The sequence below is a fragment of the Mesoplodon bidens genome (genome assembly GCF_964165515.1).
Source record: "Mesoplodon bidens genome assembly, chromosome: 14".
Classification (NCBI taxonomy): domain Eukaryota; kingdom Metazoa; phylum Chordata; class Mammalia; order Artiodactyla; family Ziphiidae; genus Mesoplodon; species Mesoplodon bidens.
Genome location: NC_138170.1, coordinates 26,740,453 through 26,767,473, shown reverse-complemented (window position 1 = coordinate 26,767,473; position 27,021 = coordinate 26,740,453). Strand labels below are relative to the sequence as shown.

The following is a 27,021-nucleotide window of genomic DNA, read 5'->3' as shown; positions in this document are numbered from 1 at the left end:
GCCTGATGTTTATGTAAGAAGTAGTACTCTAGCGCGGTACAGACTATACTGGGAGTATAAGTATTATTAAGTATATCAGGAGCAAGCCAGTATTTTGTCCTCAAGATGGGCAGATTTTTTGTTTAAATAAAATAGGTTTTTGCAAAGTGGCTGCAGTGTTTCTGAAGAGAACAAACTGACTGTTGGAGCAAGGATGGCCCCAATATTAGTTGCTATTCCTGAAGGGCTAGGTTTTTCTGATAAGGTTGTGATACCCTCAGAGAAACATTTTGTTGAGGTGTGGATCAAGGTCCAATTTTTGTAAGATTGAAGTTTGGGATTAATCATGTGAGAAAAGCTTAAGAACCAGAAGGGACCTATAGATGAAAATCTACATTATGAAGTGTTTAAAAGTGCAGTTACTGAATTTTGCCAATAGTCAGTTTAATTAAGAGCAGTAGCTATGGTTTGAGAAAAATACACCACGAGGCTTCTTTTTCTTAAGCAGCAGAAGAGCACAGGGAGTCAAACCTAACAGGATGAAGATAAGGGAGATCATACTGAGAAATCATTTAGTTAGTTGTTAAAGTACAATAATAGGCAAGATTAGTGGTAGGGTAAAGGATGCTGAAGAATCAGTAAATTAATCTTTTTCTGTTGTCATGGGTACAAGCTGTCCATTTCTATAATCAGCAGCTTCTGGAGAATTCCCAAGGATCTTCAGTCTTCCAAAGGAATGGACGTCCAGTAGTCAGGCAAAAATGATGCATGTATTTTTAGCTGGGAAACGTGAACCCAATATCAACGCCTTGGAATTTTACTGCTGAGTCAGTTGTCAGCAGTGCCTAACAAAGTCTTTTTCATTGAGGTTCATGGGAAGTTTTCTTCTAATGTTTTTTCAGAAAGATCAAATCTCCAGCTTTGAGGTCACGCAGAGGTTGCTTAGGTGGGTGCTTTGGAAATGCAGCTCCTACCTATTGATCATAAAGCAGTAGTTACTGTGTGGGCCCCCTGCAGTAATTAGTTATATCAGCTTGCATCAAGGTAGAATCTAGTACTGGAAGTAATTCCCAAATACATGAGGCAGCCTATTATTAACTCAGAAGGAGATATGTATATCCTAGAATGGTTCATGTTATTGCTATCAAGGTAAGTAGAAGTTCTTTGGGCCTTGGAAGTTTGAGGGTTTCTGAGAGCTTTGATAATTAGTTTTATAATTCCATTAGTTCCCTTTATTTTTCCTGACATTTGTGGATGATAAGGACAGTGGGGTAATGTAAATCGTAAAGCTTTACAGAATTACTCAATGATAGTGTCAGTGAAATATGTGACCCTGTTACTGGAGAGGTACATTGGAATTTCTCAAGTCAGAAATATAAAATCAAGCAATTTTTTCCCACCATTACAGCCATAGCTCTCCAGCAGGGAAAATCTTCAATCTACCGTAAAAAGAATTGTATTTGTATGTACTCATAGTTCATTTTGAGGTGTTCAAAGGAGCACTGAGGCTTTGGGCTCCAGTCCATATTCTATCTTTATAGTTTTGCCAGGATTGAGTCATTGGCAGATAGGACCTACATCCTTGGCAATACCCCTAATTTATGCCACCAATGTTGGTTGCCAATTTATCTCTGCTTTTGTGGGTTATACCGTGAAGAATTTTTTGCTGGAATCCACTTTAATTGTGGCTATCTCCTTAAATAATAGCAAAGGATCTCAAGATTCTTTAGTTTGTCATTCATTTCATAGGGTTTCTAAGGTGATAGGGAAATCTTTGTTTTTAAAGCATTTTGAAATCATTGACTAACCCCCAAATGTAGGTACTATCAGTATAAATACTTGCTCTTTTATCCTTTATTAGCTGATAGGTCTGGGCGAGGGCATCTACTGGACTTACAGAAGGCCTGGGATGGCATTGCCAGCCCCTTACGAGGTAAGAGACATTGGGCAAGTTATTTTTCTGAGGCTTTGATTCTTCAGATACAAAATGGTAATAATACTTATCTCACAGAACTGTAAGCATTTAATGTTACTGTACAGTAATCAACAAATAATACCTACCACTAAGTCCTTCATATTGGTTATCTCCCTTAATTATCACAACCATCCTATGCGAGGGCCTACTACCTCATTTCACAGAGGCTTAGTCTCACTGCTGTTAAGTGGCCATGTTTGGATTCAAAGTCCCATCTTTCTCCTACCAGAGCCCAGTTCTTACTTAACCCTCTACTGCCTCTGACACTTTTCCACTGTTAGGTTCAAATGCCCATGATACAGCCTGTCATACGTTAGGCACTCAACTTTTAAAAATTTATAATTTGCAGGTTCGATTATTTTGGGTTTGTCCGAGGATCTGATCGTCCCTCTGTGCAGGGGCAAAGTTCAATTTTGGCCCGGCCCCGCCGAGGACTAAATTCTCCCCTCTACCGACAGGAGCCCAGTCCGGGTTTATCGTGAGTTTACAGTACTGTGAGCAAGATCCCATCTCGTGACAGGGGCGAGGCGTCGGCGTCGCCTGTCAGCAGCTCCGCCCCTCTGGCATCCCCGCTGCCCCCGCGGGGCACCCTTAGCAACACGCGCGCGCACTCCCAGCCCGGACCAGTCCGCGCGACACCGGCGCGAAGCGTCGGCGGTCTCTGCGCCTGCGCGCGGCCACAACCGCCAGTAGGCTCTCTTCCCCTCCCTTCCCTCCGCCCTCCCCTCTCCTCCTCTTCAGCCTCCTGGAGCTAGACGCCAATATGGAGCCAGAGGACATGCCGTGGCCAGGAGAGCTCGAGGAGGAGGAGGAGGAGGAGGAGGAGGAGGAGGAGGAGGAGGCGGAGAACTTGGACGAGGACGAGGTGGTGATGGTGGAGGAGATGGAGGAAGAGGAGGGGCGGGAGCCGGACGCGGATTTTAACTATGAGAGCCAGCGTCGGGAGAGTACGGACGACGAGGAGGATGAGGAGGCCAAGGCCTTGCTGCAGGCTCACCCCGGCCGGACTTTGCCTCAGCCGTCGCTCCCGAGGCACCGCTATTCGGAGGGCGAGCTGACCAGCCCGGGGAAGGTAAGCCGGGTCGGGGAGGGGTATGGGCCGTCGTCGGGCAGGGTGACGGGTGGTCCCTGAGCGCTTTGCCTGCTCTCCCTTGCGGGCTGCCTCTTGCTCTCTGCCTGTCACGGTGCCTGACAAATAGTACGCGTGCTTTTAAAGGCTTATAGGGCCATTTCGTCTCCTAGGCCCCGACTCTTGCCCAGGCTTCTGGCCGACTACTCCGTCTCCCGTTCTTTCAGGCAAAGATCTCTCTTGTTTCCTTCCTCCCCACCCTCCTCCCTCTCTCCCCTGGGCTTTTTAAATTACTCCAGATGTTCAGAGGAGCCAGTATTGTGCTTAAGAAACGCTCTGGGGAGGAGGTGGGCCTTATACCCTGAGGGAGGGGAAAAGGGCGTTGTAGGAGTGGAGACAGTGGTTGCCCAGGAACTATCTTGTTGGGGAGACAATTAGGAGATTAGTTTGGCTGAAGGGCGGGACTCCCCTTGAGGGAGCAGAGTGGATTCTGTGCACCCTTTGAGTAGTTAGTCTCTAGAGGCTTCTTGCCAACTGTGCTTCTCTGACCTCTCGTTTGTAGCAATAAAGGGGTCCCCAGCCGGTAGGAGGGGCTTAGAAACGCAGGAGGCTTAAGTTGCAGCTCCCAACTGTCTGGAAAACTAGAAAGAGCTGATTTTATGGTCGGCTCCTGAAGATCATTTTGAAAATAACTGCATTTAATTGATTCCTTTTCAGAGACAAAGGAAAGGTTTGCTATACCATTCGGATATCTAGTCATCAGACATTTATTAGATTTCTATTCTGTGAAAGGTACATTGTGGGGACAAAAAGAAACCTAAGATTTATTGTCTAGGACTGCTCCTTAGACAAGATGTCAACTGTGCAGAGTAAAACAACAAGGTACAACAATTGAAAAGACAGAGGAAAGATTATATAGGCCTGTGCCGTTCAATACAGTAGTCATAGCAACGTGTGGCTCCTTACATCTTAATTTGTTAAAATTAAATAAAATTAAAAATACAGTGCTTCTGTTGTACGAACAATGCTCAGTAGTCACACTTGACTAGTGGCTATTTAATTGGATAGTGCAGATATAGAATAATTTCATCACTACAGAAAGTTCTACTGGACATTGATGCTGTAGACTGTTGATCATTAAAGAGTAATAGTTGTTGTTTTGCCTGGTAAATATTCCAATCGGTGCTGAGTTCATTGGACATATATTATTGAGCATTCTTCATGGGCCACACATTGTGCTGGATGCTATGGAACCTTGGTGAACCCAAACATCTGTTGTCTCTGCTTTTCTAGTGTACAACGCAGTCTAGAGAGGGAGGCAGACAAAATTCAGTTGGGTCACAAAAATAAAAGTAAAATTGATATGTGCTAACATGCTTTGAAAACATTCAGTAAGGGAATTTGATCTTGTCAGTGAAGCTGGGGAAAGCTTCCCTGAGGAAGTTATGACAAGCTGAGATCTGAAGACAGGTTACAGTTAACTAGGTGAAGGGAAAAGGAAGGAGCTTTGCAGCTGAGGGAAAGGCACATGGAAAGGTACTGTTGGTAAGAGAGAGCGTGGCATTTTCAAGGAACCAAAAGCCAATATGGGTTGAGCAGAGACTTCAATGCTTTGTGTGCTATGCAAGGGATTTGGAAGCTTTATCCCGGGACGTCATTGAAAATGTTTTAAACAAAGGGGTATAGGATAAGATTTGTGTTTCAGAAAGATAACTTTGTAGCACAGTAGAGAACAGCTTTGACAGCAGGGTGGGGTGGGGAGCTGCAATAATAATAAGTGAGGGATGCTAATTAGGAGGTCATTGCAGTATTGCCAGGCAAATGATCATGATGATATTTTGGAATAGGGAAGTGTTGGTGGATATAGAAAAACGTAGACTGATTCGAGAGAGATTTAAGAGGTAAAGTAATCACACTGATACACTAATTTTACATTATTATTACACTAATAATTGATTAGATGTGGAACACTAGGGCAAGAAGGTGTCAGGTTATTGGATAAATGGTTGAAATATGGCCAGGTTTATGGTAGGGGTGGTGGCCATGGGGTGGGGTGATGGGATGGTTGGGATGGGTGTTAAGATTATGGGTTTGGTTTTAGAGATCAGAGGAGGGGTCTGGGCTGGACATTTCAAGTTGTAAGTTATCTACATATGGACCATAATTAAAGCCACACTTGTGGATGAGGTCTCCTAACTTTAATTTTGTTCCATGACTTCTTGTTTGAATAACTATTAATATATAAATTTAATATTCCTGGAAGATTTTAATTAAACCACTTTACCTCTTATTACAGCCAGTGTGAAAAAATTATTATCCTGTCTAACAGTGATCTATCTATGTGTAATAGAAGATATTGCTTCTTAGAGCCCAGAGTGTTTTTTTCCGTAGAGGTGTTTTGTTTCTGTTTTTGAGAGAAATCAGATACTGTCCTATTTACCTTGGAGGGTATATGAAGGTGTGGGTGATGTGCTGTATTAAAGGTAGTTTTAAGATGATATAAAGCATTAAAATAATTTTTTGTTCACTAACATATTAAGATTTACTTGTGTAAGTTGAAAAATGTTTAAAGGAGAAACTTTAATATGTTTCTTGCTAGAAATTTATGAACTATAACTTTTTAAAAAATTAATTTATTTTTGGCTGTGTTGGGTCTTCGTTGCTGTACGTGGGCTTTCTCTAGTTGCGGTGAGTGGGGGCTACTCTTTGTTGCGGTGCGCCGGCTTCTCTTGTTGCGGAGCACAGGCTCTAGGCACGCAGGCTCAGTAGTTGTGGCACACGGGCTTAGTTGCTCCACGGCATGTGGGATCTTCCTGGGCCAGGGCTGGAACCTGTGTCCCTTGTATTGGCAGGCAGATTCTTAACCACTGCGCCACCAGGGAAGCCCTGAATTATAAAATTTTTGAAGATGAGTTTGTTGTGTAGTATTTAATTCAGTGTATTCAAAGGAAGACACCAAATGATAGGAAACATTAATTTCATTCAGTCTAGTCTCAAGTTAAATGACAAAATTGTAATATCTGATTCACTCTCATGTATCTCTCTTAGTAGGCAATTAGGATGTTCTAGTGGTGATCTGTAAGGTGTTGATTAAGTTTGCAAGTCCTATTAATGAAACTGAGCTAAGGCGTGGAACTGTTTTAAGGTCAATGCAAAATATGACCAGCCTTACAACCAAGTTTTTTTGAGTTCAGGGAAGTGAGCCTTTTCTTTATTGGTCTTATGCTGGTCCTGCAGACCATTCAACATGGACCATTTCAAACACCTCTACTTGTAATTCCTAAACCTAAATTTCTGAACTGTGCTAGGAAAAATAATTCAATTCTGTGGATTGGTATCATAGAAATTCTTGGTATTCAACTTTTTTTTTCTTTTAGTTTTATTGTTTATTTACTTTTCTTCCAGTTTTATTGAATATAATTGACATAAAGCACTGTATAAGTTTAAGATATACAGCATAATGATTTGACTTACATACTTCATGAAATGGTTATCACAATAAGTCATCTCATATAGCTAGAAAATTAAAGAAATAGAAAAAAAATTTTTTTCTGGGGTTGCGAATGCTTAGGATTTACTCTTAACAATTTTCGTATATAACATACAGCAGTGTTAATTATATTATGTTGTGCATTGCATCCCTAGTACTTATTTATCTTATAACTGGAAGTTTGTACCTTTTGACCACTTGGACTCCATTTTCTTTTTTTGGCTGCGGGGTCTTCATTGCTGTGTGTGGGCTTTCTATAGTTGCAGCGAGTGGGGGCTCCTCTTCATTGCAGTGAGAGGGCTTCTCATTGCGGTGGCTTCTCTTGTTGTAGAGCACTGGGTTCTAGGCACGTGTGCTTCAGTAGTTGCAGCACACGGGCTCAGTGGTTGTGGCACGCAGACCCTAGAGTGCATGGGCTTCAGTAGTTGCAGCATGTAGGCTCAGTAGTGTGGTGCATGAGCTTAGTTGCTCCATGGCATGTGGGATCTTCCTGGACCAGGGATCGAACCCGCGTCCCCTGCATTGGCGGGCACATTCTTAACTACTGCACCACCAGGGAAGTCTGGTCTTTAACTTTTAAATGGGTCATCAACAGTGCTTGGAAATCTTTTTATGTTTCCTCCTTCAGCTTCTGCTTTTTCACTCTTATCCTCTAGATTTCACCCAATGTTCAGCATTCTCCTATCAACAGGTTACCATTTCATAGAAGGAGAGAACACAGGCCTGAACCCCTACACCTTCCTGCTCCCCATCTCCAAATTTATCTACACTGTACGATTCTTAATCTTTTTTGACCTGTTAATACAGATTTTATACTTAGTATTAATCCTTTCTTGTGCTCATAGGATAAAAACTATCAGTTATTGCGTGTTTTTCCCTTAAGGAAGTGCTGGATTTTATTTGTAGATATTTGATAAATGATAATGGCTTAAGTTTTTTAAAAAGTGGTTTCTTGACCTTTGTCAAATTTGGAATCAGAATTATGCCGTTTTTCTGCAAGGTAGTGGGAAGATTTTTATTTTTCTGTGTCTTGGAACAGTTTAAATAATGTAAAATTTTTTTGCATGTTTGAAAAGTAATCACTTGTGAAACTACTGTGCCTCTGGATTCCTTTCAGGGTTATAATATGTATATACTCTCTCACTTTTCTTGGGTTAATTTTGTAATTTATGATTTTTCTAAAAAATCATTTCAGCAAGGGTTTCTAGTTAATTAAAATGGAGTGTTGCATAGTATTTTTTATTTTTTTCTCTTGCATCTGTGGTTATTTCCACTTCTCATTCCAGATTTTATAAGATTATGTTTTATTCTTCTCTTGATCTGACTAGCTATGGATTTGTTTTGTTAATTGTTTTCATCCAAGGAAACAGCTCTTGGATTTAAGTTTAATTCTATTGCTTTTCATCATTTAATTCATTAATTTCAGTTCTCATCTTTTACTATTTCCCTAGATTTATTTTATTTAATTATACTTAATGTGCTGAATGCTTACCTGCTTATTTAAAAACATTTTTAACAGTTTTGTTGAGATATAATTCAAATACCATACAATTTACCCTGAATTTTAATGCACAATTCAGTGGTTTCAGTAAATTAATAGATATGTGCAGCCATCACCACAATTTTAGAACAATTTTTTCATTACCTTAAAAAGAAACCCTGTATACTTTAGCTATCACCTCTCTAGCTTCCATTCTGCTAAGCAACCATTAATCTACTTTCTCTCTCTTTAGATTTGCCTATTCTGGGCCTTTAATATAAATGGAATCGTATAATATGTGGTGCATGCCGCACAGCTTTCAGGATCTTAGTTCCCCCAGCAGTGATTGAACCCAGGGCCCTGGCAATGAGAGCACCGAATCCTAACCACTGGACCACCAGCGAATTCCAATATGTGGTCTTATGACTGGACTCTTTCACTTAGCATAATGTTTTTAGGAAGCATCCATGTATATAACATCAATTTTTCATTCCTTTTTATGACTTAATAATATTCCATTGTATGGATATACTACATTCTTTTATCCATTAATCAACTGATGGACATTTGGGTTGTTTTCTGCCTGTTGTCTATCTCAAAATGTTTGAAAATTCTCTTTGTGATTTCTTTTTTTGACCCGTTGGTTATTTAGGAGTCTGTTGCTTGATTTCCACGTATTTGTGAATTTCCTCAATTTCCTTCTGTTATTGATTTCTAATTTCATTCCATTTTGGTTGGAGAATATACTTTCCATGATTTCAATTATTTAAAAAATTTGAGGCTTATGTGTATAACTGAGTCACTGTGCTGTACAGCAGAAATTAACACAACATTGTAAATCACCTATACTTCAATAAAATAAAATTAAAAAAAAATTTGAGGCTTGTTTTATGGCCTAACATATGGTCTGTCCTGGAGTTGTTCCATGTATGCTGAGAAGGTGTATTCTGCTACCCTAGGATGGAGTGTTCTATAATATCCATAGACGTAGTTTGTTTATAGAGTATTCACATCTTATATTTCCTTGTTGGTCTTGTCACAGGTAGCTATCATTTTTTTTCATTTTAATTAATAGACTTTTTTGGGAGCAGATTTTTTTTTTTTTTTTGCGGTACGTGGGCCTCTCACTGTTGTGGCCCCTCCCATTGCGGAGCACAGGTTCCGGACGTGCAGGCCCAGCGGCCATGGCTCACGGGCCCAGCCGCTCCGCGGCATGTGGGATCCTCCCGGATTGGGGCAGGAACCCGTGTCCCCTGCATTGGCAGGTGGACTCTCAACCACTGCGCCACCAGGGAAGCCCGGGAGCAGATTTATGTTTAGCAGAAAGTACAGAATTCTCATGTACCTCTTTTTCCTCCCGTTTTCTCTATTATTAGCATCTTGTATTAGGGTGGCACATTTGTTACAATCGGTAAGCCGATATTGATACATTATTAATTAAAGTGCATGTTTTTTATCAGAGTCCACTTTTTGTATGTTCTGTGGGTTTTGACAAATGTATAATGACATATATCCACTATTACAGTATCACACAGAACAGTTTCACTGCCTAAAAAAATCCCTGTGCTCTACATGTTTATCCCTCCCTTTCTCCCTCTGAAACCTTGGCAGCTGCTGATATTTTTACTGCCTCCACAGTTTTACCTTTTCCAGAAAGTCATATAGTTAGAATCATACAGTATGTAGCCTTTTTATTTTTTATTATTTATTTTTTAAATAAATTTATTTATTTTTGACTGTGTTGGGTCTTTGTTGTTGCACGTGGGCTTTTTCTCTGTGGTGAGCGGGGGCTGCTCTTCGTTGTGGTGTGCGAGCTTCTCATTGTGGTAGCTTCTCTTATTGCGGAACATGGGCTCTAGGTCTGTGGGCTTCAGTAATTGCAGCATGCAGGCTCAGTAGTTGTAGCTCGCGGGCTGTAGAGCGCAGGCTCAGTAGTTGTGGTGCACAGACTTAGTTGCTTTGCGGCATGTGGGATCTTCCCAGACCAGGGCTTGAACCTGTGTCCCTGCATTGGCAGGCGGATTCTTAACCACTGTGCCACCAGGGAAGTCCCTATGTAGCCTTTTTAGAATGGCTTCTTTCACTTAGCAATATGCATTTAAGTTTCCTCCATGTGTGTTCATGGTTTGGTAGCTCATTTCTTTTTTTCCAACTTGATTTCTTTTTCTTTTTTTAAAAACTGTGGTAAAATAAAATATATATAACATAAAAGTTACCATTTTAACCTTTTAAAAAAATTATTTATTTTGGCCGCGCTGCGTGGATTGCAGGATCTCAATTCCTCGACCAGGGGTTGAAGCCATGGCCCCAGCAGTGAAAGCACTGAGTCCTCACCACTGGACCACCAGGGAATTTCTCCATTTTAACCATTTTTATGTGGCATTAAGTACATTCACACTGTTTTGTAATCTTCACTACCATCCATCTCCAAAACATCTTCATCTTTACAAACTGAAACTCGAATATGTCTGCCTTATCTGATTCTGGTTCTGATGCTTGCTCTGTGTCTTCAAACTATTTTTGTTTTTGTCTTGTATGTCTTGTAATTTTTTTTGTTGAAAACCAGGCATGTACTGAATGAATATGATATGAAAGGAACTGAAGTAAATAGAGCTTTAATATGAAGTTTTGTAAGTTTATCTGGTTAGGGGTGATTTTGTGTTTATTGTTTGCTATAGCTGTAGGTGTCAAAGGCTAAAATTTCCTCTGGTGACCTTGTTTTTGTTCCCCCTGTTGTCTTTGGATTTCTCTAAGGACTTTTTTTTTTTTTTAATATGGAATTTTAAAATAAATTTATTTATTTTTATTTATTTATTTTTGGCTGTGTTGGGTCTTTGTTGCTGTGCATGGGCTTTCTCTAGTTGCGGCGAGTGGGGGCTGCTCTTTGTTGAGGTGTGCAGGCTCCTTGTTGGGGTGGCTCCAGGCGTGCGGGCTTCTTTAACTGTGGCACACGGACTCAGTAGTTGCAGCTTGCAGACTCCAGAGCGCAGGCTCAGTAGTTGTGGTGCATGGGCTTTGTTGCTCCGCGGCATGTGGGATCTTCCTGGATCAGGGCTTGAACCCGTGTCGGCAGGCGGTTTCTTAACCACTGTGCCACCAGGGAAGTCCCTCTAAGGACTTCTTAAGTAAGGTATGAGTTGTGCTGTTCTTTCATTCATATACCATCATTATCAGGAGCCCTGTTGATGTAGTGGTAAGGTGTGGGTGGAGGGTAAGTGTTCTATAGTCCTATTATTAGGACTTTCCCTGGGCTGTGATCTTCACTAGGGTTTCTCATTGTTTTCCCCTTAGGTGAGACAGGAAAGCTAGAAGGGGGCTGGAGTTGGGTATTTTCCTTCCCCTACATCACTTAGTCTCTGGTAAAACCCTGGGCTCTGGTAAAATAGTTTCTTTTGAGGGCAGATCTTGTTAAGAACAGAATGCTCTAGGCTTATTTCAAAATGGCTGCTTTTGCCCTCCCCCTGCCAGAGCAAGAGGAGATTTTTCTCTGATCTTAACTGTGGAACCTGGTACAGTTCCTGGAGGTAAAACTCATAAAGTGTGGGAGCCCCTCTAAGATTGTTTCCCAGGAGTTTTTAAATCTCAGGGTTGTCTACCCTGAGCCTCTAGCAATGTGTCAATTACAGTTTAGGCTTGCCTACCCTAGTACAGGTCCCCATGGTGGTGTCTGCTCTCGGCTTCTGTTCCATTAAGTTGTGATTCTCTGTATCCGTTTGTCTCTCTAATTTGCGGGACTGTAGTTTGCCCTTCATTTCAGTTCTCTGGTGGATGTAAGAAGAGTTGTTGATTTTCAATTTGTTCAGCTTTTTTTCTTTTTGTGGGGATGGGAGTGATGACTTCCTAACTCCTTGCCAGAGCTTTTTTTGTTTTGGTTGTTTTTCAATAGACTATGTTGTTGTTGTTCTTGTTGTTGTTGTTTTTTGCTGCACCCCCCAGCTTGTGGAATCTTAGTTCCCCAACCAGGGACCGAACCCGTGCCTTTGGCAGTGAAAGCACGGAATCCTAACCTCTGGACTGCCCCGGGTAATTCCCTCAACAGACCATTTTTTAGAGAAGTTTTAGGTTCAAAGAAAAATTGATCAGATAGTACAGAGATTTCCCATCTACCTCCTGCCTCCACACATGCACAGCCTCCTCCACTGTCAATATCCCACATCAGAGTGTAGTGTGTTTGTTAACAATGAATCTACATTGACATCCAAAGCCAGAGTTTACATTAGGGCTCACTTTTGGTATTGTACATTCTATGGTTTTTGACAAACGTATAATGGCATGTATCCACCATTATGGTACAATATAGTTTCTCCATGTCTTTTCATGACTTGGTAGCTCATTTCTTTTTAGTGCTGAATAATATTACGTTGTCTAGATATACCACAGTTTATCTTATCCATTCACCTACTAGAGGATATTTTAGTTGCTTTCAAGTTTTGGCAGTTATGAGTAAAGCTGCTCTAAACATCCATGTGCAGGTTTTTGTGTAGACATATCTTTTCAATCCATTTGGGTCAGTACCAAGGAGTTTGATTACTAGATTGCATGCTAATAATATGTTTAGTTTTATAAGAAACTGCCAAATTGTCTTACAAAGTGACTGTACCATTTTGCTTTCCCACCATCATTCAGCAGTGAATGAGAGTTCCTGTTGTTCCATATCCTCGGCAGCATTTGTTGTCAGTGTTTTGGATTTTGGCTATTCTAATAGGTAGGTAGTAGTGTCTCATTGTTTTACTTTACAGTTCCCTAATGATAAATGATACTCAGCATTCTTTCATATGCTTATTCCAGTTGTATATCTTCTTTGGTGGTCTGTTGCCCATTTTCTAACCAAGTTGTGTGTTTTCATATTGTTGAGTTTTAAGAGTTCTTTGTATATTTTGGTTAACAGTCCTTATCAGATATGTCTATTAGAAATACCTTCTCCCAGTCTGTGGCTTGTCTTCTCATTCTCTTGACATTGTCTTTCACAGAACAAAGGTTTTTAATTTTGATGAGTGCAGCTTATCAGTTATTTCAGGGATTGTGCCTTTCATGTTGTACCTAAAAAGTGATCACCATAGCCAAGGTGATCTAGGTTTTCTCCTATATTATCTTATAGGTGTTTTATAGTTTTTATAGTTTTGCATTCTACATTTACATCTTTGATCCATTTTGAGTTAAGTTTTGTGAAGGGAGTAAGATCTGTGTTTAGATTCACTTTTTGCATGTGGATGTCCAGTTATTCCAGCATAATTTGTTGAAAAGACTGTCTTTGCTCTATTACGTTGCCTTTGTTCCTTTGTCAATTATCAGTTGTCTTTATGTGGGTCTATTTCTGGACTCTGTTGTGTTACAGTGATCTGTTTGTCTAGTCTTTCACCAATACCACACTCTTGATTGCTGTAGCTTTATAGTAAGTCTTTAAGTCAAGTAGTATCAGTCCTCCCACTTTGGCTTCTTCAATTTTGTGCTGGCTATGCTGGGTATTTTGACTCTTCATATAAACTTTAGAACCAGTTTGTCAATATCCACAAAATAATTTTCTTGGATTTTGATTGGAATTGTATTGAATCTGTGCAACAGGTTGGGAGGAACTGACGTTGACAGTATTGAGTCCTTCTAACCATGAAAATGGGCTATCCATCCATTTAATTAGTTCCTTTTTGATTTCTTTCACCAGAGTTTTTATAGTTTCCCTCATGTAGATCTTGTATATATTTGGTTAGATTTATACCTAAGTATTTAATTTTTTGGGTGCTAATGTAAATGGTATTGTGTTTTTTTTTTGTTTTTTGGGGGTTTTTTTGGCCATGATATGTGGCATGTAGGATCTTAGTTTCCTGACCAGGGATCAAACCTGCACCCCCTGCAGAAGTGTGGAGTCTTAACCACTGGACCACCAGGGAAGCCCCAATGATATTGTGTTTTTAATTTCAAATTCCAGTTGTTCATTGCTGGTATATAGGAAAGCCATTGACATTTGCTCTTTTTTTTTTTTTTTTTAAATGTTCACGAATCATCCACAGAATCTCTATCCATCCACTGCTGTTGGAACCTGGAGTATTGAGGTCTAATTATTGTTGGATTGTCTTTTTTTTTCTCTAGTTCTGTTAGTTTTTTTTTTTTGTTTGTTTGTTTGTTTTTTTTGCGGTACGCGGGCCTCTCACTGCTGCAGCCTCTCCCATGCGGAGCACAGGCTCCGGACACGCAGGCTCAGCGGCCATGGCTCACGGGCCCAGCCAGTCCGCGGCATGTGGGATCCTCCTGGACCGGGGCATGAACCCATGTCCCCTGCATCGGCAGGCGGACTCTCAACCACTGCGCCACCGGGGAAGCCCTTTTTTTTTTTTTTTAAAATAACCTTATTTATTTATTTATTTATTTATGGCTGTGTTGGATCTTCGTTGCTGCGTGTGTGCTTTTTCCTTAGTTGTGGGAGTGGGGGCTACTCTTCGCTGCGGTGCCCGGGCATCTCACTGCGGTAGCCTCTCCCTTTGCGGAACGTGGGCTCTGGGCGCGCTGGCTTCAGCAGTTGCGGCACATGGGCTCAGTAACTGTGGCTTGTGGGCTCTAGAATGCAGGCTCAGTAGTTGTGGTGCATGGATTTAGTTGCTCCGTGGCATATGGGATCTTCCCGGAGCAGGGCTCGAACCCACGTCCCCTGAATTGGCAGGTGGATTCTTAATCACTGCACCGCCAGGGCAGTTCCCACTTCTGTTAGTTTTTACTTAAGGTGTTTTGGAGCTCTGATGCTAGGTGCATATATATTTTTAATTGTTAGGTAGTCTTGGTGGATTGACCCTTTTATCATTCTGAAATGTCCCTTAGGCACTTCCCTTAGTATTTCTTGTAAAAGAAATAAAGAAATTTTCTGTTTTGGTTTATGTGGGGATTGAAAAATTTTTTTAAAATTTTATGTGGTAAAATACACATAACATCTTAACCATGTTAACCATTTTAAAGTGTACAGTTCAGTGCTGTTAAATATGTTAACATTGTTGTGCAACCAGTGTCCTGAACTCTTAAACTGAAACTCTGCACCTGTAAACAACCAACTCCGCATTCCCTCTCACCCCAGCCCCTAGTAACAACCATTCTACTTTGTGTTTCTGTGAATTTGATTACTCTGGATACCTCATTTAAGAGGAATCATACAGTATTTGTCTTTTGTGACTGGCTTATTTCACTTAGCTTAAAATGGCCTCAAGGTTCATGCATGTTGTAACATGCGACCAGATTAACTTCCTTTTAAGGCTGAATAATATTCTCTTGTACTTTTTTTTTTAACATCTTTATTGGAGTATAATTGCTTTACAATGGTGTGTTAGTTTCTGCTTTACAACAAAGTGAGTCAGATATACATATACATATGTTCCCATATCTCTTCCCTCTTGTGTCTCCCTCCCTCCCTCCCACCCTCCCTATCCCACCCCTCTAGGTGGTCACAAACCACCTAGCTGATCTCCCTGTGCCATGCGGCTGCTCCCCACTAACTATCCACCCTACGTTTGGTTGTGTATATATGTCCATGCCACTCTCTCACTTTGTCACAGCTTATCCTTCCCTCTCCCCATATCCTCAAGTCCGTGCTCTAGTAGGTCTGTGTCTTTATTCTCGTCCTACCCCTAGGCTCTTTATGACATTTTTTTCCTTAGATTCCATATATATATGTATTAGCATACGGTATTTGTTTTTCTCCTTCTGACTTACTTCATTCTGTATGACAGACTCCATGTCCATCACTACAAATAACTCAATTTCGTTTCTTTTTATGGCTGAGTAATATTCCATTGTATATATGTGCCACATCTTCTTTATCCATTCATCTGTTGATGGACACTTAGGTTGCTTCCATGTCCTGGCTATTGTAAATAGAGCTGCAGTGAACATTTTGCTACATGACTCTTTTTGAATTATGGTTTTCTCAAGGTATATGCCCAGTAGTGGGATTGCTGGGTCATATGGTAGTTGTATTTGTAGTTTTTTAAGGAACCTCCATACTGTTCTCCATAGTGGCTGTATCAGTTTACATTCCCACCAACAGTGCAAGAGTGTTCCCTTTTCTCCACACCCTTTCCAGCATTTATTGTTTCTAGATTTTTTGATGATGGCCATTCTGACCGGTGTGAGATGATATCTCATTGTAGTTTTGATTTGCATTTCTCTAATGATTAATGATGTTGAGCATTCTTTCATGTGTTTGTTGGCAATCTGTATATCTTCTTTGCAGAAATGTCTATTTAGGTCTTCTGCCCATTTTTGGATTGGGTTGTTTGTTTTTTGTTATTGAGCTTCATGAGCTGCTTGTAAATTTTGGAGATGAATCCTTTGTCAGTTGCTTCATTTGCAAATATTTTCTCCCATTCTGAGGGTTGTCTTTTGGTCTTGTTTATTGTCTCCTTTGCAGTACAAAAGCTTTTAAGTTTCATTAGGTCCCATTTGTTTATTTTTGTTTTTATTTCCATTTCTCTAGGAGGTGGGTCAAAAAGGATCTTGCTGTGATTTATGTCACAGAGTGTTCTGCCTATGTTTTCCTCTAAGAGTTTGATAGTGTCTGGCCTTACATTTAGATCTTTAATCCATTTTGAGTTTATTTTTGTGTCTGGTGTTAGGGAGTGTTCTAATTTCATACTTTTACATGTCCCTGTCCAGTTTTCCCAGCACCACTTATTGAAGAGGCTGTCTTTTCTCCATTGTATATTCTTGCCTCCTTTATCAAAGAGAAGGTGATCATATGCGTGTGGGTTTATCTCTGGGCTTTCTATCCTGTTCCATTGATCTTTATTTCTGTTTTTGTGCCAGTACCATACTGTCTTGATTACTGTAGCTTTGTAGTATAGTCTGAAGTCAGGGAGCCTGATTCCTCCAGCTCCATTTTTTGTTCTCAAGATTGCTTTGGCTATTCGGGGTCTTTTGTGTTTCCATACGAATTGTGAAATTTTTTGTTCTAGTTCTGTAAAAATTGCCTGTGGTAGTTTGATAGGGATTGCATTGAATCTGTAGATTGCTTTGGGTAGTGGAGTCATTTTCACAATGTTGATTCTTCCAATCCAAGTACATGGTATATCTCTCCATCTATTTGTATCATCTTTAATTTCCTTCATCAGTGTCTTATAATTTTCTGCATACAGGTCTTTTGTCTCCTTAGGTAGGTTTATTCCTAGGTATTTTATTCTTTTTGTTGCAGTGGTAAATGAGACTGTTTTCTTAATTTCACTTTCAGATTTTTCATCACTAGTGTATAAGAACGCCAGAGATTTCTGTGTATTAATTTTGTATCCTGCTACTTTACCAAATTCATTGATTAGCTCTAGTAGTTTTCTGGTAGCATCTTTAGGATTCTCCATGTATAGTATCATGTCATCTGCAAACAGTGACAGCTTTACTTCTTCTTTTCCGATTTGGATTCCTTTTATTTCTTTTTCTTCTCCGATTGCTGTGGCTAGAACTTCCAAAACTATGTTGAATAATAGTGGTGAGAGTGGGCAACCTTGTCTTGTTCCTGATCTTAGTGGAAAAGGTTTCAGTTTTTCACAATTGAGGACGATGTTGGCTGTGGGTTTGTCATATATGGCCTTTATTATGTTGAGGAAAGTTCCCTCTATGCCTACTTTCTGCAGGGTTTTTTCCATAAATGGGTGTTGAATTTAGTCAAAAGCTTTCTCTGCATCTATTGAGATGATCATATGGTTTTTCTCCTTCAATTTGTTAATATGGTATATCACATTTATTGATTTGCGTATATTGAAGAATCCTTGCGTTCCTGGAATAAACCCCACTTGATCACGGTGTATGATCCTTTTAATGTGCTGTTGGATTCTGTTTGCTAGTATTTTGTTGAGGATTTTTGCATCTATGTTCATCAGTGATATTGGCCTGTAGTTTTCTTTCTTTGTGACGTCTTTGTCTGGTTTTGGTATCAGGGTAATGGTGGCTTCATAGAACGAGTTTGGGAGTGTTCCTGCCTCTATAGAGTGTTCCTGCTATATTTTGGAAGAGTTTGAGAAGGACAGGTGTTACCTCTTCTCTAAATGTTTGATAGAATTCGCCTATGAAGCCATCTGGTCCTGGGCTTTTTTTTGTTGGAAGATTTTTAATCACAGTTTCAATTTCAGTGCTTGTGATTGGTCTGTTTATATTTTCTATTTCTTCCTGGTTCAGTCTTGGCAGGTTGTGCATTTCTAAGAATTTGTCCATTTCTTCCAGGTTATCCATTTTATTGGCATAGAGCTGCTTGTAGTAATCTCTCATGATCCTTAGTATTTCTGCAGTGTCAGATGTTACTTCTCCTTTTTCATTTCTAATTCTAGTGATTTGAGTCTTCTCCCTTTTTATCTTCATAAGTCTAGCTAATGGTTTATCAATTTTGTTTATCTTCTCAAAGAACCAGCTTTTAGTTTTATTGATCTTTGCTATCGTTTCCTTCATTTCTTTTCCATTTATTTCTGATCTGATCGTTATGATTTCTTCTTCTAAATTTGGGGTTTGTTTGTTCTTGTTTCTCTAACTGCTTTAGGTGCAAGGTTAGGTTGTTTATTTGAAATGTTTCCTGTTTCTTAAGGTAGGATTGTATTGCTATAAACTTCCCTCCAAGAACTGCTTTTGCTCCATCCCATAGGCTTTGGGTCGTTGTGTCTCCATTGTCATTTGTTTCTAGGTATTTTCTTATTTCCTCTTTGATTTCTTCAGTGCTCACTTTGTTATTAAGTAATGTATTGTTTAGCCTCCATGTGTTTGTATTTTTTACAGATCTTTTCCTGTAATTGATATCTAGTCTCATAGCGTTGTGGTTGGAAAAGATACTTGATACGATTTCAATTTTCTTAAATTTACCAAGGCTTGATTTGTGACCCAAGATATGACCTATCCTGGAGAATGTTCCATGAACACTTGAGAAAAATGTGTATTCTGTTGTTTTTGGATGAAAAGTCCTATAAATATCAATTAAGTCCATCTTGTTTAATGTATCATTTAAAGCTTGTGTTTCCTTATTTATTTTCATTTTGGATGATCTGTCCATTGGTGGAAGTGGGGTGTTAAAATCCCCTACTATGATTGTGTTACTGTTGATTTCCCCTTTTATGGCTGTTAGTATTTGCCTTATGTATTGAGGTTCTCCTATGTTTGGTCCATAAATATTTACAATTGTTATATCTTCTTCTTGGATCGATCCCTTGATCATTATGTACTGTCCTTCTTTGTCTCTTCTAGTAGTCTTTATTTTAATGTCTATTTTGTCTGATATGAGAATTGCTACTCCAGCTTTCTTCTGATTTCCATTTGCATGGAATATGTTTTTCCATCCCCTCACTTTCAGTCTGTATGTGTCTCTAGGTCTGAAGTGGGTCTCTTGTAGCCAGCATATATACGGGTCTTGTTTTTGTATCCATTCAGCCAGTCTGTCTTTTGGTGGGAACATTTAATCCATTTACATTTAAGGTAATTATCGATATGTATGTTCCTATTCCCATTTACTTAATTGTTTTGGGTTTGTTATTGTAGGTCTTTTCCTTCTCTTGTGTTTCTTGCCTAGTGAGGTTCCTTTAGCATTTGTTGTAAAGCTGGTTTGGTGGTGCTGAACTCTCTCAGCTTTTGCTTGTCTGTAAAGGTTTTAATTTGTCCATCAAATCTGAATGAGATCCTTGCTGGGTAGAGTAATCTTGGTTGTAGGTTTTTCTACTTCATCACCTTAAATATGTCCTGCCACTCCCTTCTGGCTTGCAGAGTTTCTGCTGAAAGATCAGGTGTTAACCTTATGGGGATTCCTTTGTGTGTTATTTGTTGCGTTTCCCTTGCTGCTTTTAATATGTTTACTTTGTATTTATTTTTTGATAGTTTGATTAATATGTGTCTTGGTGTGTTTCTCCTTGGATTTATCCTGTATGGGACTCTCTGTGCTTCGTGGACTTGATTAACTATTTCCTTTCCCATATTAGGGAAGTTTCCAACTATAATCTCTTCAAATATTTTCTCAGTCCCTTCCTTTTTCTCTTCTTCTTCTGGGACCCCTATAATTTGAATGTTGGTGTGTTTAATGTTGTCCCAGAGGTCTCTGAGACTGTCAGTTCTTTTCATTCTTTTTTCTTTATTCTGCTCTGCAGTAGTTATTCCCACTATTTTATCTTCCAGGTCACTTATCCGTTCTTCTGCCTCAGTTATTCTGCTATTGATCCCTTCTAGAGTATTTTTAATTTCATTTATTGTGGTGTTCATCGTTGCTTGTTTCATCTTTAGTTCTTCTAGGTCCTTGTTAAATGTTTCTTGCTTTTTCTCTATTCTATTTCCAAGTGTTTGTATCATCTTTACTATCATTATTCTGAATTCATTTTCAGGTAGACTGCCTATTTCTTCTTCATTTGTTAGGTCTGGTGCGTTTATACCTTGCTCCTTCATCTGCTGTGTGTTTTTCTGTCTTCTCATTTTGCTTATCTTACTGTGTATGGGGTCTCCTTTTCGCAGGCTGCATGTTCGTAGTTCCCGTTGTTTTTGGTGTCTGTCTCCAGTGGCTAAAGTTGGTTCAGTGGGTTGTGTAGGCTTCCTGGTGGAGGGGACCTAGTGCCTGTGTTCTGGTGGATGAGGCTGGATCTTGTCTTTCTGGTGGGCAGGTCCACGTCTGGTGGTGTGTTTTGGGGTGTCTGTTGCCTTATTATGATTTTAGGCAGCCTCTCTGCTAATGGGTGGGGTTGTGTTCCTGTTTTGCTAGTTGTTTGGCATAGGGTGTCCAGCACTGTAGCTTGCTGGTCATTGAGTGAAGCTGGGTGTTGGTGTTGAGCTGGAGATCTCTGGGAGATTTTCGCCATTTGCTATTACGTGGAGCTGGGAGGTCTCTTGTGGACCAGTGTCCTGAAGTTGGCTCTCCCACCTCAGAGGCACAGCACTGACTCCTGGCTGCAGCACCAAGAGCCTTTCATCCACACAGCTCAGAATAAGAGGGAGAAAAAGAAGAAAGGAAGGGAAGGAGAGGGGAGGGGAGGGGAGGGGAAGGAGAGGGGAGGGGAGGGGAGGGGAAGGAGAGGGGAGGGGAGGGGAGGGGAAGGGAGGGAAGGGAAGGAAGGAAAGAAAGTAAGAGGAGAAAATAAAATAAAATAAAGTAAGATAAAATAAAATAAAGTTCTTAAAATGAAAAATAATTATTAAGAAAAAAGTTTTTAAAAGTAAATTAAAAAAAAAAAACGGACGGACAAAACCCTAGGACAAATGGTGAAAACAAAGCTATACAGACAAAATCTCACACAGAAGCATACACATACACACTCACAAAAAGAGGAACAGGGGAAAAAATAATCTATCTTGCCCCCAAAGTCCATCTCCTCAGTTGGGATGATTCGTTGTGTATTCAGGTATTCCGCAGACGCTGGGTACATCAAGTTGATTGTGGAGCTTTAATCCGCTGCTTCTGAGGCTGCTGGAAGAAATTTCCCTTTCTCTTCTTTGTTGGCACAGCTCCCGGGGTTCAGCTTTCGATTTGGACCCGCCTCTGCATGTAGGTCGACTGAGGGCGTGTGTTCTTCACTCATACAGGACGGGGTTAAAGGAGCTGCTTATTTGGGGGCTCTGGCTCACTCAGGCCGTGGGGAGGGAGGGGTACGGAGTGTGGGGCGTGACGTTGCACCAGCCTGAGGCACACTGTGCGTTCTCCCGGGGAAGTTGTCCCTGGATCCCGGGACCCTGGCAGTGGCGGGCTGCACAGGCTCCCGGGAGGGGAGGTATTTATAGTGACCTGTGCACACACACAGGCTTCTTGGTGGCTGCAGTAGCAGCCTTAACGTCTCATGCCCGTCTCTGGGGTCGGCGCTGATAGCCGTGGCTCGCGCCGGTCTCTGGAGCTCCTTTAAGCAACGCTGTTAATCCCCACTCCTTGTGCACCAGGAAACAAAGAGGCAAGAAAAAGTCTCTTGTCTCTTCGGCAGCTCCAGACTTCTCTTGGACTCCCTCCTGGCTAGCCGTGGTGCACTAACCCCTTCAGGCTATGTTCCCGCCGCCAACCCCAGTCCTCTCCTGCATCGACCTAAGTCCGAGCCTCAGCTCCCAGCCCCCGTCCCGTCCCGGCGGTGAGCAGACAAGCCTTTCGGGCTGGTGAGTGCTGGTCGGCACCGATCCTCTGTGCGGGAATCTGTCCGCTTTGCCCTCCGCACCCCTGTGGTTGCGCTCTCTTCCATGGCTCTGAAGCTTGCACCTCTGCCACCCGCAGTCTCCGCCCGTGAAGGGGCTTCCTAGTGTGTGGAAACCTTTCCTCCTTCACAGCTCCCTCCCACTGGTGCAGGTCCCGTCCCTATTCTTTTGTCTCTGTTTTTTCTTTTTTCTTTTGCCCTACCCAGGTACGTGGGGGAGTTTCTTGCCTCTTGGGAGGTCTGAGGTCTTATGCCAGCGTTCAGTGGGTGTTCTATAGGAGCAGTTCCATGTGTAGATGTATTTCTGATGTATCTGTGGGGAGGAAGGTGATCTCCGCGTCCTACTCTTCTGCCATCTTCTCCAGAATCCTCTCGTAGTTTTGTATCACATTTTGTTTATCCCTTTATCAGTTAATAAGACACTTGGATTGTTTCTGCCTATTGGCTATTGTGAGTAGTGCTGCTGTGAACATGGGTTTGTAAATATCTCTTTGAGACAGTGCCTTCAGTTCTTTTGGATATATACTCAGAAGTGGGATTGCCAGATCATGTCGTAGTTCTATTTTTAATTTTCTGAGGAACCTCCCTCCTGTTTTCCACAGTGGTTGCACCATTTTATATTCCCACCAACACGACACAAGGGTCCCAGTTTCTCCACATCTTTGCCAACATTTGGTATTTTCTCTCTCTCTCTTTTTTTTGTTTTTGATAGCAGCCATCCTGATGAGTGTGAGGTGATGTCTCATTGTAGGTTTTTAAAAATTGTTTTTACAGTAGTTCATTGTTGGTTATCTATTTTGTTAATTTATTTTTAAAATATTTATTTACTTATTTGGCTGCACTGGGTATTAGTTGTGATCTGTGGGATCTTTTAGTTGTGGCTTGCAAACTCTTAGTTGCAGCATGTGGGATCTAGTTCCCTGACCAGGGATCGAACCTGGGCCCCCTGCATTGGGAGCACAGTCTTAACCACTAGACCACCAGGGAAGTCCCTCATTGTAGTTCTGATTTGTATTTTTCTAATGATTAGCGATGTTGAGCATCTTTTCAAGTGCTTATTGGCCATTTGTATATGTTTGGAGAAATGGCTCTGCAAGTTCTTTGCCCATTTGATAATTGGTTAATTGGGTGTTTTGTTTTGTTTTTGTTTTTGAGTTCTTCATATATTACGGATATTAATCCCATATCAGATATGTGATTTGCAAATATTTTCCCCCATTCTGTGGGTTGCCTCTTTACTGTTTTTTTTTTTAATTGGGGTGTAGTTGCTTTACAATGTTGTGTTAGTTTCTTCTGTACAGTGAAGTGAATCAGCTATATGTATACATATATCCCCACTTTTTTGGATTTCCTTCCCAGTTAGGTCACCACAGAGCATTGAATACAGTTCCCTGTGGTATACAGCAGGTTTCCTTTTTACTCTGTTGATGGTGTCTTCTGATATACAGAATTTTAAAATTTTCATGAAGTCCAGTTTGTCTGTTGTTCTTTTGTTGCTTGTGCCTTTGGTATCATATCCAGGAAATCATTGCCAAATCTACTGTTGTGCAACTTTTGCTCTGAGTTTTCTTCTAAGAGTTTTATAGTTTTAGGTCTTAACATTTAAGTCTTTGGTCCATTTAGAGTTGAGTTTTATGTATGTTGCTAGGTGAGAGTGTAACTTCATTCTTTTGCATGTGGATATCCAGTTTTTTGAGCAACAGTCGTTGAAAAGACTATCCTTTTCCCATTGAATGGTCTTGATACCTTTGCTGAAAATCATTTGACCATGTATGTGAGAGTTTATTCCTGGGTCTCTTTGCTCTAGCTGGGACTTCCAATAATGTGTTGAATAGATGTGGCAAGAGTGGTCATTCTTGCCTTGTTCCTGGTCTTAGAGGAAAAGCTTTCAGTTTTACACTGTTGAGTGTGGTGTGAGTTAATTGTGGGCCCTCATAAATGGCCTTTATTATATTGATTAGTTTCCTTCCATTCCTGATTTGTTGAGTGCTTTTTCATGAAAGGGTGTTGAGGATTGTCAACTGCTTTTTCTGTATCAGTCAAGATGATCATGTGGTTTTGTCCTTCATTCTGTTAATGTGAAGTATTATATTGGTTGATTTTTTTGTGTGTGTGTGTGGTATGCAGGCCTCTCACTGCTGTGGCCTCTCCCGTTGCAGAGCACAGGCTCCAGACGCACAGGCTCAGCGGCCATGGCTCACAGGCCCAGCCGCTCCGAGGCACGCGGGATCCTCCCGGACCGGGGCATGAACCCATGTCCCCTGCATTGGCAGGCGGACTCTCAACCACTGCGCCACCAGGGAAGCCCATATTGGTTGATTTTTATGTGTTGAATCATCCTTACATTCCATGGTTAATTCCCACTTGATCATGGTGTATACATACTTCTTTTAATGTGTTGTGAATTCTGTGTGCTAGTATTTTGTTGAGGATGATTGAAGCCACCTGGTCCTTGGCTTTTCTCTGTTGGCAGGTTTTTGATTACTGATTGAATCTCCTTGGTAGTTATATGTTTGTTCAGATTTTCTATTTTTTCATGATTCAGTCTTGGTAGGTTGTATCTTTCTAGAGATTTATGTATGTCTTCTTGGCTCTCCAATTTGTTGGTATACAGTTGTTCATAGTATTCTCTTATAATCCTTATTTCTGTGGCATTGGTTGTAATATTCCCTCTTTCATTTCTGATTTTATTATTTGAGTCTTCTTGTTTTCCTTAGTCAGTCTGGCTAAGAGGTTGTCAATTTTGTTGATCTTCTGAAAAAAACACTTTTAGTTTCATGAGTTTTTTTTTTCCTGTTGACTATTTCATTTATCTGTGCTCTAATCTTTATTACTTCCTTCCTTCTGTCTGCTTTAGGTTTAGTTCTTCTTTTAGTTCCTTGAGGTACAAGTTAGATTGTTTACTTGAGATCTTGCCTTTTTTTAATATATGCATTTACGGCTATAAACTTCCTTCTTAGTACTTCTTTCGCTGCGTCCATAAGTTTTTTGGCATTTTGCGTTTTCATTTGTGTCCAGGTATTTTCTAATTTCCTTTGTGACTTCTTGTTTGACCCATTGGTTTTGTAAGAGTGTAGTGTTTAATTTCCACATATTGTAAAATTTCCAGTTTTTCTTGTGCTATTTGTTTCTAGTTTCATTCCATTGTGATTGGAAAAGATACTGTGTATTATGATTTCAGTCTTCTTGAATTTATTAAGACTTGCTTTGTGGCTAGACGTGTGTTCTGTCCTGTGGAATGTTGCATGTGTACTTGAGAAAATGTGTTCTGCTGTTGTTGGGTGGAGTGTTCTGTATATATGTTATGTCTGATTGGTCTACAGTGCTGTTCAATTTCTATGTTTCCTTATTCTTCTGTATGGTTGTTCTGTTCATTATTGAAAGTGGGTGTTGAAGCTTCTTAATATTATTATGTTGTTGTGTATTTCTCCCTTCAATTCTTTCAACATCTGCCTCATTAATTTAGGAGCTCTGAGGTTTGGTGCATAAATACTTATAAATCTTCTTGGTGAATTGACCCCCCCCTTTTTTTTAAAATGTTATTTTCCATTTGCTTTATTTGAATTAGTATCCAAAGATCTACCATACATTGCATTTTATTTTATTTTTATTTATTTATTTATTTATTTTGCGGTACGTGGGCCTCTTACTGTTGTGGCCTCTCCCGTTGCGGAGCACAGGCTCCAGATGCGTAGGCTCAGCGGCCATGGCTCACGGGCCCAGCCACTCCACAGCATGTGGAATCTTCCCGGACCGGGGCACGAACCCGTGTCCCCTGCATCAGCAGGCGGATTCTCAACCACTGCGCCACCAGGGAAGCCCTGACCCCTTTTTTAAAAAATAAAATTTATTTATTTATGGCTGCATTGGGTCCTCGTTGCTTTGTGTGGGTTTTCTCTAGTTGTGCGCTTCTCATTGCAGTTGCTTCTATTGTTGCAGAGTACGGACTCTAAGTGCGTGGGCTTCAGTAGTTGTGGCTCGTAGGCTCTAGAGCGCAGGCTCAGTAGTTGTGGCTCATGGGCTTAGTTGCTCCGCGGCATGTGGGATCTTCCTGGACCAGGGCTCAAACCTGTGTCCCCTGCATTGGCAGGCGGATTCTTAACCAGTGCACAGCCAGGGAAGCCCTGAATTGACCCTTTTATCATTATATGATGTACTTCTTTGTCTCTTGTAACGGTTTTTGACTTAAAGTCTATTTTGTCTGAAATTAATATAGCCACTCCTGTGCTCTTTTGGTTACTATTTGCATGAAATCTCTTTTTTCATCCTTTTACTTGGAATCAATATGTATCCTTATATCTAAAATGTTTTTTTGATAGACAACATGTAGTTGGAAGACCACTAAAGACCACTATTTTTTAAAAAATATTTATTTATTTATTTTGGCTGCACTGGGTCTTAGTTGTGGCCCGCAGGATTTTCGTTGTGGCACGTGGGATCTTTAGTTGTGGCATGCATGCAGGATCTATATCCCTGACCAGGGATCGAACCCGGGCCCCCTGCATTGGGAGCGCAGAGTCTTAGCCACTGGACCACCAGGGAAGACCCAGACTGCTAACTTTTAATATTAAAAAATGACTTAGGGAAAGACTCTGAAACTGTTTATTTATACCAAAAGACATTTAATCTCAGATCAGAGAGTTGCTGATGACACCTGCTTAGTTTTGAAGCATTCATCTTAAGAATTCTCTTTCAAGTATTTGGGTTATACCACTATCCAGAGGCAACTGGGAAAACTGATCAAACATATGGGAATTATTAGAAATTAATTTCCTTAATGAAGTCTATAAACCATCAAGTAGGTAATAAAAGTAAGTTTGGGGAAATGTATTTTTTAATAAGAACTTGGGGTTTTTTTTTTTTAGCTGATAAAAGTGAGAGTGTTCTTTTTTCTCACACGTTGGGTTAGTTGTCAAAGTGCTGGTTTCTTAATATTGC

The 27,021-nt window shown here is 40.6% G+C and overlaps 1 protein-coding gene across 7 annotated transcripts in view; it reads left to right on the top strand.

The window, feature by feature from the left end:
• The first annotated feature begins 2,652 nt into the window (after nucleotides 1–2,652).
• ALMS1 (ALMS1 centrosome and basal body associated protein) overlaps nucleotides 2,653–27,021 on the top strand; it is a 255,741-nt gene continuing 231,372 nt past the window's right edge. For all 7 annotated transcript variants that reach the window (XM_081253571.1, XM_081253572.1, XM_081253570.1 and 4 more), the window contains exon 1: nucleotides 2,653–3,026. In XM_081253571.1, coding sequence (XP_081109697.1) covers nucleotides 2,718–3,026 — 309 coding nt within the window. In that variant the 5' untranslated portion in view covers nucleotides 2,653–2,717. The remainder of the gene's footprint in view (nucleotides 3,027–27,021) is intronic.